Source organism: Triturus cristatus, chromosome 8 (assembly GCF_964204655.1).
Source record: "Triturus cristatus chromosome 8, aTriCri1.1, whole genome shotgun sequence".
In the NCBI taxonomy this organism is placed as follows: domain Eukaryota; kingdom Metazoa; phylum Chordata; class Amphibia; order Caudata; family Salamandridae; genus Triturus; species Triturus cristatus.
Genome location: NC_140591.1, coordinates 413439539 through 413452714, shown reverse-complemented (window position 1 = coordinate 413452714; position 13176 = coordinate 413439539). Strand labels below are relative to the sequence as shown.

The following is a 13176-nucleotide window of genomic DNA, read 5'->3' as shown; positions in this document are numbered from 1 at the left end:
GACTTTGACTCTGTTTTTCGAGAGTCTGACTCTGTTTTTCGGGGCCCTGTCGAGGGTTTAGTGCTCGACGACTCTCCTACCTTGTCAGACGTTTTCTTATCGGTCTCTGCGACCGTGAAGTCATCAGGTCCTTCGGCGACGTTATCTTCGGCGTCGGTGGTGAGGCCCAGTTCGTACAGTGTTGGGGCCTTCCCCTTCCCCTCCATGTTGTAGTTGGCTCTCCTCTGTCTCTCTCACCCGGAGCATCTTCGGTGTGAAGGCCGAACAGGCGTTGCAGTCCTTGCTCTCGTAGTCAACTGGCAGGCAAAGGTTGCAGACCGGATGTTGGTCCTTCTGAGCGTATTTGTGGTGGCAGTTACGGCAGAATTTAAAAGGTGTTTTGTCCATTCCTGCGCTCAGTGTCCCTGAGTGCGCATTCTCCGTTGGACGTCGAAGATCTCGAGGTTCTCCTCCTTCTTCGTCGTCCCGGCTTGTTGCTCTTCCTTTCTGTAGTCTTCCTCAACTTCTTCTTCGATGAAACGCGTGCTTTTTCTTCTTTCTTCGCCCAAAAACTCTGGAGCTTCACGATGACGATCCAGACCCAACGGCGGAAAAAAGAATCTGAAGATGGCGCCCCGAGGTGGGACTTCCGCAGGAAGCAGGACGACGTCACGAGAGGTGCACCAAATGGTGGGACGTCGACGCCCACCTGGGCTACAAAAAAAATAAAAAATAAAAGACAAAAGAAAGACTACGAATCCGGACTCAACCACCAGACCGCGGAATAATGCACAGCATAGTGAATCCAGAAAGATTCACGCTGCAAAACTCGTTTTGATGAGTGCACAGTACACGCCTCAAGATAGCTACCCTGCTCATTTGCAACAAGGGCATTTCTGTTCATGCAGACATCTATCACAAAAAATATAATGCACCCTGCTTTAGGGCTCAAAGGCCTGCTGTAAGTGACTTACATATATTAGATGCAATGCTTTTGGCATGACACACCGGATTGTGTCATGTCATGTTTCCACTCATGAGTTGCATTATGTCACACAGCCTGTAATGGCAGTCTGTGTGGAATTTGTATGTGGGTCTCTTAGATCGGCATAGGATATGCTGCAGTCCTTAGAGACCCTCTTTAACACCCATGTCCTAGGTACCTCGGGTTTCCTTTACTAGAGACTTACAGGGGTGCTAAAGTCCTTAGCCAATCATAGAACAATTACACTTCACCTTGTTTTAGGGAAGGAGTGCTGGCACGGAGGTTTGGTTATCAGGCCTCAGTGCAATGTCAGAGTCAAAAATGAACACCTAGTAGCTAAAAAGGGGATAATACAAATGGGGGGACAACTGCAACAAAAGCCCAGTTTTCTATATCTCTGAATACACCTTCCTTAAATCACTAAATTACTACAATGGGTGAGGGCATTATTAGATGGCACAATGCAAAGGGTATTGACAACAGAAAGCATACTAAAAACAATCTAAAGTAAACAAGTATCAATTAAAATTTCCAAAGCCGACTTATCAGTGAAAGAGTCTAGCTTAAGTGTACAAATATGAACACGTTTGACACAGATCTGTTTTGTATGTGGAACAATAGGTGATCAAGCTGTGCAGTTGTACCGATGAGTGTTGCAACTAGCTCTTTAAGTGGTCACTGACCTGTGCATTCTATACAGTGACCCTTGAAGGGCTGCCACGTTAACGAGTGCAAAGTTGGGTGATTTGAGCACAACTGGGAGAGGAGCAAGGAGGTTGTACTTGAGCTGTGCTGTTGGTGGAATAAAAGGACTTGGAAGACTACTTTTTTCCAGCCCTCTTCATCTTAATAAAGAGTTTCTGGGGCTCCACTGTAATGTTAATGTGAAGATCCATTTTCCAAGATACACACAACAAGAAACACTCCAGATAGTTAGGAACTTACCAAGGACTTCACGTGTGGCTAGAGGTTCCTCTTCCTCTAAATGTTCAAAAGCAGTGACAAAATCATCCTCAATAGAAGACACAGATTGATTGGTGTCGTCATCTTCTGTGTGTGAAGATTCAGGGTGCAGCTTCTGTAGAGAGTGGAGATCAAGAGTGTATCTCACACTCGTAGTATACTTGCTCAGAAGGTTGAATATGGAATCAACTTTGACCCTTGGAAATGTAGGTGAAGTCCTCATTAGACAAAGTATTCGAGTAAGGTGAGTCTACAAAGAGATAAAATGCAAACAGATAATAACTTAATTAAATTAGGATTACCAAATGGATTGTTTTGTGTGATTGTTTTAAATCAGACACAGTATCAAATGTCACTTACAGTCTTCATTAAGAAGGGGAAGATCTCATTACCACATAAAATAATGGCACATACATTATCCATGTTATATTGTCAAATACAAAACATCTGATCAAGCTTCACCGGTAATCTATTGTGACATCAAGTGGTAAAAAGCAGTCAGCTTTCCCCATTGTCGGCATTCATAGTATATTTCTTTCCAGTATGTAACCTCCCTCCTAAACGGATACTGTATGATGGTATATAGTATGATATAAATTCTGTTCCTACTCACAATCCAGATTATATGTTTCAGCATTTTGCCCACATCGTCTGATCCTACTTTAGGCATTCACTTACTCTTACCTAGTACTCCTATATAAATGTCTTGCTGCTGTGCTGCTCCAATCCACATCAATCACCTTCAGTGCTGTTTTCCCACCCACAGTCACTCTATATTTTGCCTGGCAACAGCCAATCACACTTTACAGAACAGAAGTTTATATTTAGGCAATCCTTGGTCCTCTCTTTGCTCTAACATAATTTTAAGTTTCCAATCTATTTCAATATCAACGATTCAGCTTAGTTGTTTACTAATTTGCCTCAATGACTCCCACCACCCATGGGTATAGGTTCCAGGCATTCAACATCCTCTCAATGAGAGGCCCGGAATCCTAAGGGTCAGAATTCTAGTTCTATCCACCTGTCACTAGACCAGATGTAGTTGTGAAGTTTCTCCGAATCGCATATAGAAGACACTGCCACCCGTGGCATTTCCCAAGGAGTAGGACGAATCCGGTCCACACTGTGCCGTCCTCCTTGGAACACTTGCTTTGCACCACCAGCCGTACCATGCCAAATTCAGCCACAGATTTATAACAACCGGTCCCCACTTCCGGCGCCGGCACCATCTCAATTGCCTCTGCGGCCAGTAAGCCCTGTACCAGAAGTGCATAACCGTGCTGGGCGATATGGAGGGGCCCATCTGTCAAATGTGATGAACTGCCACCCTTGGAGAAAATGTCTGATTGTGCCTCCCAAGGGGTGGTTGAGTGCCCCAAAGGGGAAACTAAAGTCGTTTCTGTATAAAGGGAAGTACACTTGAATCCTGCAAATCCATATATACACGGTCGTTATGGTAGTGTTTGGGTAAATCATTATCATCACCATCGTCATTGGCAGGTGGAGGCAAACTCTGATCAGAATCTGTGCAAAAAGGTAATGGAGCCTCTGGGGAAGGCTCCGTGGTAGGGGCAGTGCTTTGTCTGAGTTGGACCACATGGGAACCAGGTGCACTGGAGTGGAATCATAGAGCGACCTTGGTCAGGGTGAAGAAGGATTCAGTTCAGTGTCAGACACAAGAGTTGGCAGGGGCTCATCCTTCGGAGACTTCTGGCCCAGCGTCGATGAAGAGGGAATCAGTACAGACCTTGAAGCCAGACAGGAAGACGGAACCAGAGTTAGTGCAGAACCTGAGGCAGGTTTGAGGGCCTCAGACATCACAGAGGGTGGATATAGCGGCAGAAACCACCTAGAGGCCCTCTTGTATCCTTGGACCTGAAGGCAGGCCAGAAAGAGCTATAAGAATGCCAAAAATATGTAGAATGGTCTTCTTTTAGGCCTCGACCCGCTGCTGTGTCCATGATGGCTTAGAAATTTAGGAATCAACAGGAGCAGTTGTGGAATCGGCTCCTCGAGCAGGGATCAGACGCAAGATCGATTGGCGCCTTAACGCAGTCCAAACTATTCTTGGCAGAAAGTTGCCGAATGAGGTTGAATTCTGCTTCAAATTCTTATGCATCTTCTTCGATTTTGACTTTGACTTGCCAGACGTCTTCGACCACAAAGAAGACCTGTTCCACGAGGTCCTACAGAGCGGGAATGGGACCACGTCTTCAACTTGGGAGCGGGACTTGCATGAGGTCTATGCCTTCTTTCAGTGTTCGGAGGAATACAGCTGTATTCACGTTCTCGTATCGCCTTCAGGTGCATGAGAGCACAATCTTTGTACATTTAGGATTTATGCCTCAAGCCCAAACAGTGAAGGCAGAACTTGTGTGCGTCAGTCACAGACATCAGTTTCAGGCAGTCATGGCATGGTTTGAAACCAGTAGCCTTCAATGGGGGCATTGTTCCTATGTAAATTGGTAAAAGAGATTTTTGAAAGGATTCATCAACCAATGTAAAGGGGAGTGGAGCTCCGGGTCTGCATTCGTAGGTGCAGAAATAAAGGAATGAATGGATGGATGGATGGATGGATGGATGTCGGTGCGCAGGGGTAGTGCTTACATGCAGCTTCACTCCATCACTTCCGGGGTGGAATAAAGTCAACAAGGAGCCGCACAGTGCCATCTAGTGGCTCGTGGAAGCACTGATGTGAAGATTTCCATATCCATTCTGGAGCCTTGTGAATATTCTGAATGATTAGGAATCTACGGCTATAAGTATCCATCAGAAACTAATAGAAGAGAACTGTAAACCAAACTTTACCAGAGAAAGGTACGGAAGTACCATTTTTTGCTGACATGTCCACGGTTTCAGCTGCTTGCTGATGCACCAGAAGTAAAATCTCTTTAAATTAAAAGCACATGAAGAGCTCATGGAAGGATACTTTGCCTTTCTCTGAATGACCATGCAGTCAGCAGAGATCTTGGAGTGCCTAATCGCAAGACTTCTGGAGCCAGGAAGTCAAGCTCAGCAATGGAAAACTGGGGTGAAAGATCCCGACAGATATCATGGAAATCCTGGAAATCTAATTGGCAGGTTCATTTTGCAGCTGGAGGGACATCTGATGGAGGTCCTGATAACACCATTGTCACAGTAAACTGTGGTAATAAGAATCATCTTTGTATTGCTGAGCTCGAACTTAGTGACCACCCTGGGAATAAAACCTAATCAGAAAAAAAGCTTAGAGAAATCATCTTGACCAAATCATCAAAAGTGCATTTCACAGGGACAGAGGTTCTAGAAATCTGTAAACATAAGAGGGAAATTCTGTGTTTCTTCGGTTTCATTTTTTTATACACTGAAGAAGAGTGAGAAGTATATGATAAGGGTATACCCTCTGCTTCCCTATTTTACTCTGCATTAACACAAGGAGAGGGGAGATATTGGTCCAATGATGAAGCATGCCACAGGTGTTACCTATGGGTGAGGAATATATGTATATATATGTGTATATATATTTCATTTTTCACATTATCTCAGAGAAAGTTTACTGTCTGAGAAATTGTGAAGCAAGCACCGATTTACCTGGGTGCATTACGCTCACTTGTCTCGGATACAGGCAAAGCAGACACTGTCACAAATAACTGGCTCTCCCATCTCCATGTGTTAAAGCATTTGTTCTGTTTCCAACACCTCTATTTCTGGATACACCCAACAAGAGAAACTATCTGCCATAGCTTGGCTAACACTCATTCTTCTAGTTCTGACAAATTCTGCCTCATTGTGATTGCTTTTGAATTTTGCTGACCTGGAACATGTGATGCAGTCAGTTGACTGCCTATAGACAGCATCCAATGCCAAACTGAGTTTCTTGGGACAGCACTCTGGACTTCGTTACTCAACTCTTGTTCACAAAGTGGGCATGTGGACATCTGAAGTAAGACTTCAGAGATAGGTGCTCTTCCCCAAACTCAATGTTGATGTTAGAACCCTTCTCCATAGTAGATCCAGAGCCCGTGAGAGGTCAGATTTCCCAAAGAGCACCCCATCCCTCTAGCGAGGAGACGGATTCCACTGTTTGTGAGGAAATCAGAAAATGAAAAAGAACTCAGGCCAAGAGATTATTCTTGCATCACCACCATCTTAGGGGCAGCTTTCCATGCTCAGACAGATGAACTTTGTCGTCCCAATTTCCTGACTTCTGACATCGCTGATCTCCACACATTCCTGCAGAGTTCTTATATTTAACTCCCTAAATGTCTCTAGATTGGCACAAAGCCATATCTCACAAAAGAGAAGACACTTGCCAAACAGAAGGGGCTTGACTCGTGGAGAAATAGAATTTTTGGACTTATGGAAAGAAACCTTTCATGTCAAAAGTGGAGATGCCTTGTGTTATATGGATTTTTTTGATTTTTTCCAAATGTTAACCCTAGATATCCTGCAGATATAGCAAGCATATCCAGTCTTGATGCAGATAAAAAAGAAAATGATTACTGTTCGACTTGGCCCTCTCTGCAGTCACTCCCAAACGTTTTGCCTTCACCCCTCCTGTTTTCTGAACTAGTTTTGTTGCCATTTAGGCTGTGCACTTTGTCACTGCTAATCAGTGTTAAAGTGCTTGTGCCAGCTCCTTTAGACATGGTAAAATTGGCTTACTTCCAAATGGAACATTTACTTTACTTGTAAGTCCCTAGTAAAGTGGTACTACAGGTACCCAGGGCCTGCAAATTAAATGCTAATAGTGGGCCTACAGCACTGATTGTGCACTTAGGTAGCCTTTTAAACATGTCTCAGGCCTGCCATTGCAGCCAGCCTGTACAGTTTAAACTGCCATTCTGACTAGCAATATAAACCTTTTGCCAGGCCTATACCTTTCTTTTTGGGGTAGTCCCTAAACAGCCCATAGAACAGGGTGTAGTGTATTTTAAAAGTTGGACATGTATTTTTAACCTTTACATGTCCTGGTAGTGAGAAACTCTTTAAATTTGATATTCACCACTGCAAGCCTGCCTCTCCCATAGAATAACATTTGGTTACCTTATTACATTTAACAAGTGTTTACCTTCAATTGAGAGCAGATAGGAAAGTCAGGTTTGGTTGTTAAAGAATTGTAATTTAAACCCCTCTTTAATGGTAATGTTGGATTTTAAGTCACAATTCTAAAAATGTAACTTTTAGAAAGTTGGCATTTTCTTGTCCTGACTATTTGGTGCCTGCTGCCTGTACCATGGGTTATATGAATAGGTGCAGCTGGCAGCTGGTCTTTCTGTATTACTCCCAGACAGTGGGACAAATAGGGAATAAGAGTTGGCAGGATAGGCCAACTCTGACTTGGGTGGCAAAGCCGTCCCCTACCACACTTGCGAATCACAAAGACTGCTTCATCACACTCACAAAGTGTTTCATACAAGTAGTGTGCCCCCAGACAAGTTGGGGCCAGGGTAGGGAGACAGGAAATTGCAGACACATCTGTAGGGGGAGGACTCTAGAAACTTCGCCTACTTCAAAATGGACACCAGGCATTAATATTGGACTCCCAGACCAAAGTCTTCAGTACACATCTGGACTTGTGGAAAACTCAGAAGAAGGGCCGCTGTGCTGCTCTGCTGCAAGAAGGACTGCTGCTCTGCTACCTGAGTGTGAAGAAATGAACATGCATCTTGAACCCAGGACCACCAAAGTGACTCCAAAGGCTAGTTGGATGGCCACCTGGTCAGAGCCTCAGGGACAGAAAAGGCTCCAACCACTGAGCCTGCACCTGAACTCTGCCTGCTGTGAGTCCTACCCCACCCAAGTCCCCCATTTGAAGTGGGCCTGAAGATGCCCTGCTAATCCCGGCTGTGGTCCTAGCAGAACTGACACAGCACAACACATTGCCACGTAGCCTCACATCAGGACTGCCGCTGTGCAATGCAGGACCTCACAGCTCCTCAGAACTGCCACTGTGCAACACACCCTTAATGCAGGACCTTGCTTCGCAGCTCACACATCCTTGACACAGTACCTTGCATCACATGCCCCGCAGCTCCTCGGAGCCGCCACTGTGTGACCATCCTCAACATGGGCCCTTGAATTGCAACCCGCAGCTCCTCAGACCTGCAGCTGCGCGGCACATCCTCAACGCGGGACCACATATCTCTCCGCAACGAGGATTTAAGGTACTCTGTCCAGCGGGCCTAACTTGATCCCTGTATCAGGCTCGGACTCCATCGCGGTCATCCTGAACTTGTGACTTTACCCCAGTCCGGCTTAACGAGAGAATCACATTTGGTGGTTTGTGTTTTTAAGCACTATCTTTACCTAAATCTTTAAAATTGCATATTTCCATCTCTACTGGCTAGATTTTTGTTGTCTTGATGTCAAATAATTTATTAAAATTTACTCTATTTTTCTAAATTGGAGTGGGATTTTTCTGGTGTTGTGTTTTCACTTTAATTCTGTTCTTTGAGTGCAGTAAAAATACTTTACACATTGCCTTTAAGTTAAGCCTCACTGCTTTTGTGCCAAGCTACCGGAAGGTTAAGTACAGGTTAATGTGGGGTTTTCTTGCGTTTCACCCTGACAAGAATTGTGGTTGCTGCTTGAGCAGGGTTTAACCACCTCAACCAGTAACCCACTTTCCAACAATTATGCATCACCATTCTGATTTTATTTATTTATTTTCACCCATTTGTTTGCCTTCTTCATAGCCATAATGGGTAGAAAACCTAGCATGGAACCACTCTTTTTAAATTAGAAAGTGTACTGCTTACCTGGTCCAAAGATGTGTACATGTGCATTGAGCTTTATCCTCAGTTGTACACCCACATATTTCAAGATCACTACCAGGTTTATATTTATTGGATTTCTCCTGCATGATGTCTAAACAGGCATTTACAATGCAATGGTCTCGGCATTGTTAACGTTAGAGCTATTGGCATTGCTCATGACTTTATTTTTGTTTATGTTTCTGTTTTTAAAACATTTAAAGAAACAGCATTGTTATTTACAATGTCAATAGCTTAATCACTCTCAAATGCGAGACCTATTGCATTTGCACTCACACACAGAGCCACACACACAAAGCCACCCACACACACAGAGCCACCCACACAGAGCCACTCACATAGAGCAACTCACACACAAATAGAGCTACCCACAGAGCCACCTACACACACACACACAGTTACCCACACACAGACAGAGCCACCACGCATAGAGCCACCTACCAAAAAAAGCCACCCACACAGAGCCACACACACAGAGCCTCCCACACACACAGAGCCTCCCACACACAATCACAGGGCCACCCACACACACACAGGGCCACCCAAACACACACAGAGCCACCCACACACACACAGAGCCACCCACACAGAGCCACCCACACACACACAGAGCCACACACACACAGCCACACACACACAGCCACACAGACACACACACACACACAGCCACACACACAGAGCCACACACCCACATACAGAACCACACACAGACATAGGGAGCCACACACACACACACATAGATCTAGACACATACACATTGATCTTGGGAGCCAAAGAAGAAGTGGCACCCACTTCACCTCCTGTTCAAATGTTCTCAACACAAACTAAATTGTTGCTGCTAAAGATCAGGAATTTAGTTGCTGACTCACCTGGGCATCCTCCAAAGTAAATTGACGCCGGGACCCCGAGGGTCTCACTTAACACGGACAGGAGCGTAGGGTGGGGGGGGAGAGCCCAGGAGAAGGGAGGGGCCGAGAGTATGCAGCAGCGCTGAGGCGAGAGAGGGCGAGGGGACAAATCACCCAAGCGGGAGGCCGCAGATTCTCCCGGAGCAGGCCCATCCGTCAGAGCTGCGCGGCACGGGGTAGCTTCGGCCCGCCATGAACACCACCATCATTAGCCCGAGGAGAGGGAGCGAGCGCCAGGGGGAGGAGAGCGAACAGCGCCAGCCGGAGAGGACAGGGGGAGGAGACCAGAGCAGCAGCCGGACACAGGAGCACCGAGGGAGCCAAGAGCAGGGGGAGGGGACGAACACCAACCTGGGCCGTGGACAGGGATGACGCCATGAGCACCACCATCTTTCTCCGAGGTCAAGCAGAAATGCCTCGGAGAAACGCAACGTCATTTTTGGATTCGGGGGCGTGGTTTTCTTTCTCTCCTCTTCCCATTGGCTGGAATGTGTACATTCCAGAGGAGAGAAAGAAACTAAAAAACACGCCCCCGAATCCGAAAAAGACGGGGCTTAAATGGACAGACTCCCCTCTCCTCCAATGGCTGGCCGCCGTTTAGGAAGCCAGCCAATGGAGAAGAGGGACGGGTTGAAGCCCCACACTAAGAAACATAAGATCTCGCCGGCGAGACTGCGCAAACGCAGCCTACGCAGGCCGAGACCTAAAAAGGTCTGAGCCATTGAAAGGTAATTCAAACGTTTTTTGATGCACATGAAGGGCCAATATGGATGCCCTGAGGCCATCTTAATAAAACTCTGGTCCTAATTCGGATGCTGGTCGGAAAGCTCTGACCGACATCCCTGGTTTGAATTCAGATCGTCGTATTACGGCAGTCGGAATTTAAACCGGCCGGTGAACACATATGGCTTTCAGTCGGAACCGCAACATAATCCTCTACGGATGGCGTTTCTGCAGTCAGGATTATGTCTGTTTCTGACAGGCTTTGCATGTCGGGTTTTCCAACATAGAAAGCCTGTCGGAAGTGACTTTGGGGGCCCCCTGATTCCGCGGCCTCCGGAAGGAGGCCGAGGGGGCACCCTTGGTGCCCCCCTATATATACCTGCACTGTTCCAGGGATTTACAGGGACTCCCATTTCTCTATGGGAGATTGTGTTGCAGCCAGTTTCCGACCACTGCACCGTGTTAATCATACTAAATTGTGGCTCTCTTGCAGTCCACTGTTGTCCTACCTAAGATTGTGTCTCGATTGATACCCTCCTTGCTATATGCAGATGATGCAGTGCTTCTGGCTAGTAAAGCAAATGGGCTTCAGTTGCTGCTAGATTCATATACACTGTATATGGAGGAACTGAACCGCAAAGTTAATTTAACAAGACCTACGTAATGATTTGCGGGTGCGAACTCCTAAAACACAGCAAATTGTTGTTAAGAATGCTACATTCTCAATAGTTCCTTTGTTTTCATACTTTGTGGTCCTATTTGATAGACAGGGGAAATGGTCCCCTCAAATACGAGTGAAGACCCTGCAATTACAGAAGATGGCTACCTCTGTATTTAGATTTGCTACTAAATTAGGGACCAGGCCCGTTAAAGAGATGCTTATAATCTATGATGAGAAAAGCATCTCATCTGCCACTTATAAATCTAGTATCTGGGGTTATGCTGACTCCGGTGCATTACAACGGGCTGAAAATGAAATCATTAGAAGACTCTGAGTAGTTGCCCAGCCTGCTCCAGCATTTATTCGTTACAAGAAACTGGGTCATTCATACATTGAGGACACTGAAAGATTACACCAGTTGTAGTTATGGCACTCAATCTGGGTGAAAGCCGGACCCACCTTGAACAGGGCTTTAATTTTAAATTGTCCATCACTTGAGTGTTCTTACAAAATACCATGGTTAGAATGTATTAGATCGACCTATAAACATTTAGGCTTTATGACAGGTAATTCGAAAGAAAGCATTCTCTCCACGTTTATGGAATATATATATATAAACACCAAGCGTAAGGAGAATTTGATAGTCAAGATGACTCTGGCTAGAGACCAACGTGAAAATGTCAAGAGCTCTGTGAAAGCCCACGCCTTGATCCCTTCATTTTATGGCTTACAGTTATATCTTTTTTATGCTTTTAATAGTCATCAATGATTTACTTCAACTCAATTTTGTTTTGGTACAATCAATTTTATGGTGGCTAATCCCACACCAGGGATCTGGTTTAAGGATCTTACAGGGTGCCCATGTGATGGAGCACCTGCACAAAGCACTTTACATGCTGTGTTTTTTGCAAATGCCCAAAAGTTCATTTTTAAAACAATTTGTACTGCATTTTAAACAACTCTTGTATTTACAATCTCTGTAATCCTTACCCGTTAGTCAAGGTGTGCTCAGATTTGTAAATAGTGCTTTGAGAATTAGGAAATCTTTACCAAATACGCATGCTGTCCACATTTGATGTTATATTCTTAATATTTTATTGTATTTTATGCTATCTTTTATGGTTATGAAATATTCACCGAATAAAGATTTTGACTTGACAAATGAAAAGCTAGTATTTGAAGAGAATCATTTTTTTTTTTCATTATATGTTTTTTACATAAAATAAACATTTATTAGGGGAAAATGAGTTACTACCAAAATGAAAAGCTTGTATTTGACTGACAAGCTGATGCCTGAAGACAGATTGTGTCAGTTCCAAAAAAAGTTTTAACACTTATACAAAGCAATGTTTCATGCCAAGTTGGGGAGATTTATTGTCGATTCATGTTTCCTTAGTGCCAGCTGGCACTTGCTGCTTGTCACTGATATTTCATTACTGATACATGTAGGCATTTCCTATTGTTAAAGCAATTTTTTGGCATTTTTGTTAACCATTCCTAATGCAATGTGGTAGTCGGTACTTGTTATCTTGTCTGGTGAGATCAGTAGAATAACAATGATGATATAGATCGAGTGGTTTTCATTGATCAGGAGTAACTCCAATCCCAAAATACGTGGAGACATTACTGTACTGGTCCATCTACTGTTTATTGATAATGTAACCAGGGTTGCACTTTAAAAACAAACTTCAAAATTACTTGTTTTTTAGCACTTATTTTTAAAAGATTCCACAAATAAAACATTTCAAAAGGAAACAGAACATATTGCTTTACCTGCTGTGTGTGTTCATCAGTTTGTTGCAAGGGCTTCTTTGTATCCTTTAAGAAAATAACTTCTTGATCATTCAGATTGTACAGGTGGCGTGACTTCAGAAGATCCGGGAGTTCCAAAAATACCGCACCCAAATCCTGCGAAAAATCAGATGTACACAAGATCATCTGCACAAACTGACCTTACAACAGAGTTAAGAACAGAAATGATTTCAATAGTAAACGTGTAGGCTGCTGAAAGTTGTGGCGCTCATTGCATATCACTAATAATCATTTGAAAATAACATATTTCCTTCTTCTTTGATAAATTGTAAAGCTCTCAGCTTTACAGACTGAATGTGGGGGGAAAATTAATTGGATATTGTTGGGTTAGTGGTATTCCTTCACCAAAGTTGAAGAGTTAACATTTGTTTAATGACATTAACTTTAAAA

At 44.3% G+C, this 13176-nt stretch overlaps 1 protein-coding gene across 3 annotated transcripts in view; it reads right to left on the bottom strand.

The window, feature by feature from the left end:
- AKAP11 (A-kinase anchoring protein 11) overlaps window positions 1-13176 on the bottom strand; it is a 245571-nt gene that overhangs the window by 130877 nt on the left and 101518 nt on the right. For all 3 annotated transcript variants that reach the window (XM_085621811.1, XM_085621810.1, XM_085621812.1), the window contains exons 7-8: window positions 12748-12882; window positions 1910-2177 (exon numbers count right to left, since the gene is read on the bottom strand). In XM_085621811.1, the coding sequence (XP_085477937.1) occupies window positions 1910-2177; window positions 12748-12882 (403 nt within the window). The remainder of the gene's footprint in view (window positions 1-1909; window positions 2178-12747; window positions 12883-13176) is intronic.